Genomic DNA, 2,433 nt, shown 5'->3' with positions numbered 1-2,433 from the left:
TTAAGATATAGGAGCTCCGAATGAAAAATTGTTTTTTTAAGGTTTTGAAACAGCCGCCATTTTTTATTCCTCCTAACTATACTTGGCAGACTCATGAATTTTGACTAGTAATTATACATAGTTTTCATTAAAGTAATAAAAAATTGGGGTGAGATAACTTTTTTTTTTTCTTCCCGGCTCTTGTACTATAATGGATTACATAGATTGGCTGGTACAAGTTGGCCTAAATCTGGGGCCGACCAGTCCGGTGTCAAAGGCACTTGTGCTGCATCCACAGGTTTGTGTTCAGTTTGCAATGTATTAGAACTACCAACAGATGGATTTTTTGTGTTCTACTTGTTTTATATTTAATAAATAACAGTTTATATTTTATTGAAATCAACACAAATATAAGTTTACAAAGACAATGTTTCTGAAATTAAATACGTTAAGGTTTAATGTATAGGTTATGTAGTGCTATTTGCATGGATTTTTATCATTTAAAAATTACATTGCTTATATTTACGTTTTATTTAATTTCTCCTATCGTTATTTTGTTTCATTTTTTATAATGAAAATAGAGTAAATCGAAAGTAATAGCCGAAAAAATTCAAAGTAATTGTTGTTCCCTTTGTTAACCAGGCATTTGTACAAGTACAAGCTTAGTAAACAAAGGAAGCAACAAACGCCATTATACACATGCTTGTATGCTCTTTTAACCTTTGTTGGCTATTCAATATAAAAAAGGCAGACTAAATGAAAGGAATGGCAAATATCAATAAAGTAGGATGTAGATAAAAAATAAAATACTACGAAACCAATAAATTTAACCTTATTTATTGAATTTTTATCACTACGTTCATACAACCATTGGAAAGCCGAATGTCTCTTCTGGAAACGTCGACTATTTTTCTATTAGGAGTTCTAGTAAAGGTGAGAAATCTCTATTTACGGCATAGGAAATCTGCGCTCCGTGGGCGTGGCCTCCCCTTCCCCCCATCTATTAGTATAACGTTTGTTTAGGAGAGTAGGGTTATGCCACCACAAATATTAGTAATCTTTTACTTTCTTTATAACTTGCGAAAATAACGCTAGTCATCCAAAATAGAGAATATAAAAAACAGGTGTAGGTTGCTGTGACAGAGCAAGGATAAATGGTCTTTATCATATCTCTTTGGAATATATTCTATTATAACATTCCACCTAGGCAACGGTTCGACGAGGTGACCTACAACAATAGTGAAAAATTTTCCTAATTGAACAATAATGAATTCCACACATGTAAATAACACGTTAGAAATAAATGAAATAAACGTTATCACCAGTGTTTTATCATTATTATAAATTTAACAAGATCAATTCGATACTTTTATTGAAATTTTAATACATAATGTTAAGGAGTACATTTAGATCCGATTTGGTAAATAAATGGCATATTTGTATCAGGTAAGACTTTAAGTATGTATTGTATTTTTAATACAAATTGATGTATGGAATCTAAAGTAAGACTATTTTTCATTGGAGCTTTGTTTAAAGGCGCCTCCAAACGTTTGTCAAGCGTGTGAATGGGTTTTTTGGATTGGTTGGTATAAGTTGGCCTGAATTTGTGGCCGTGGAGTTAGGTATCGGTTTGTAGGCACAAATTAAAGTGCGCTTGTGCTGCTTTCAATTGTTTGTTTTCAGTTTTCATTGCTTTAGAACTTGTAACAGATGAATATTTGAGCTCTCCAAATTTTAATTGATTAAAATATCACCAGCATTTGGATTCAATAATTAACTCTTGTTTGAGATTGTATATTATACAATTTTATTGATTCGGTGTAAATTCATTTTTTCAAATCTTGTTAATCAAAATTACCATTTTTTTTTTATTTAACATAAAAAAAGTTTATATTTATGAAGACATTGAATGTCTAGGTAATTAAATTAAAACGTTTCTGATAGTAAGAATTTTTATCACCTACAACTTACATTGCTGATACTCACGTTTCCTTTCATTTTTCTTATCATTATTTTGTATTTTTTATTATGAAAGTAGATTAAATCTAATAAAGCAGCTGAAAAAATTCAAAAAGAACAAAACAAGTATGTGGATATCGACGTTGGTTGCTTCCTTTATCTCCCAAGAATTTGTACAAGTCTTGGATTTGCGGCAAAGTGTAGATTCAGTATTAGATTCTGGTTGTGGATAAAATATAGCTGGTTTTCTTGAACAGAGTGGCAAAGAACATGGCAAAGAACAGAAGAAGTGACATCTGACAAAGAAGGTTTAGATTTCATTTTATTCCAAGTAAACCACAATGATTCCTATTCATCCCTCTATGCTCAGTCCGACAAACGGTCAAAACTTCCAACATATTACAAAAGACTGATCTACATGACTGTAATAAGGCCAATCTGGACATATGGAGTTGAGCTTTGGGCTCCACTAAACCTTCGAATTCCTCTTATATC

The 2,433-nt window shown here is 31.5% G+C and overlaps 1 protein-coding gene across 1 annotated transcript in view; it reads left to right on the top strand.

Annotated features, from left to right (window-relative positions):
• The first annotated feature begins 1,288 nt into the window (after positions 1-1,288).
• Positions 1,289-2,433, top strand: part of LOC106687007 (protein anon-37Cs) — an 11,835-nt gene continuing 10,690 nt past the window's right edge. Inside the window, exon 1 of the mRNA XM_067044637.1 lies at positions 1,289-1,425. Within this exon, the coding sequence (XP_066900738.1) occupies positions 1,370-1,425 (56 nt within the window). The 5' untranslated portion in view covers positions 1,289-1,369. The remainder of the gene's footprint in view (positions 1,426-2,433) is intronic.

The sequence above is a fragment of the Halyomorpha halys genome, unplaced genomic scaffold (genome assembly GCF_000696795.3).
Source record: "Halyomorpha halys isolate HHAL.00 unplaced genomic scaffold, Hhal_1.1 Scaffold905.1, whole genome shotgun sequence".
Lineage (NCBI taxonomy): Eukaryota > Metazoa > Arthropoda > Insecta > Hemiptera > Pentatomidae > Halyomorpha > Halyomorpha halys.
The sequence above is the reverse complement of the archived record's forward strand: the minus strand, read 5'-3'. Positions and strand labels throughout refer to the sequence as shown.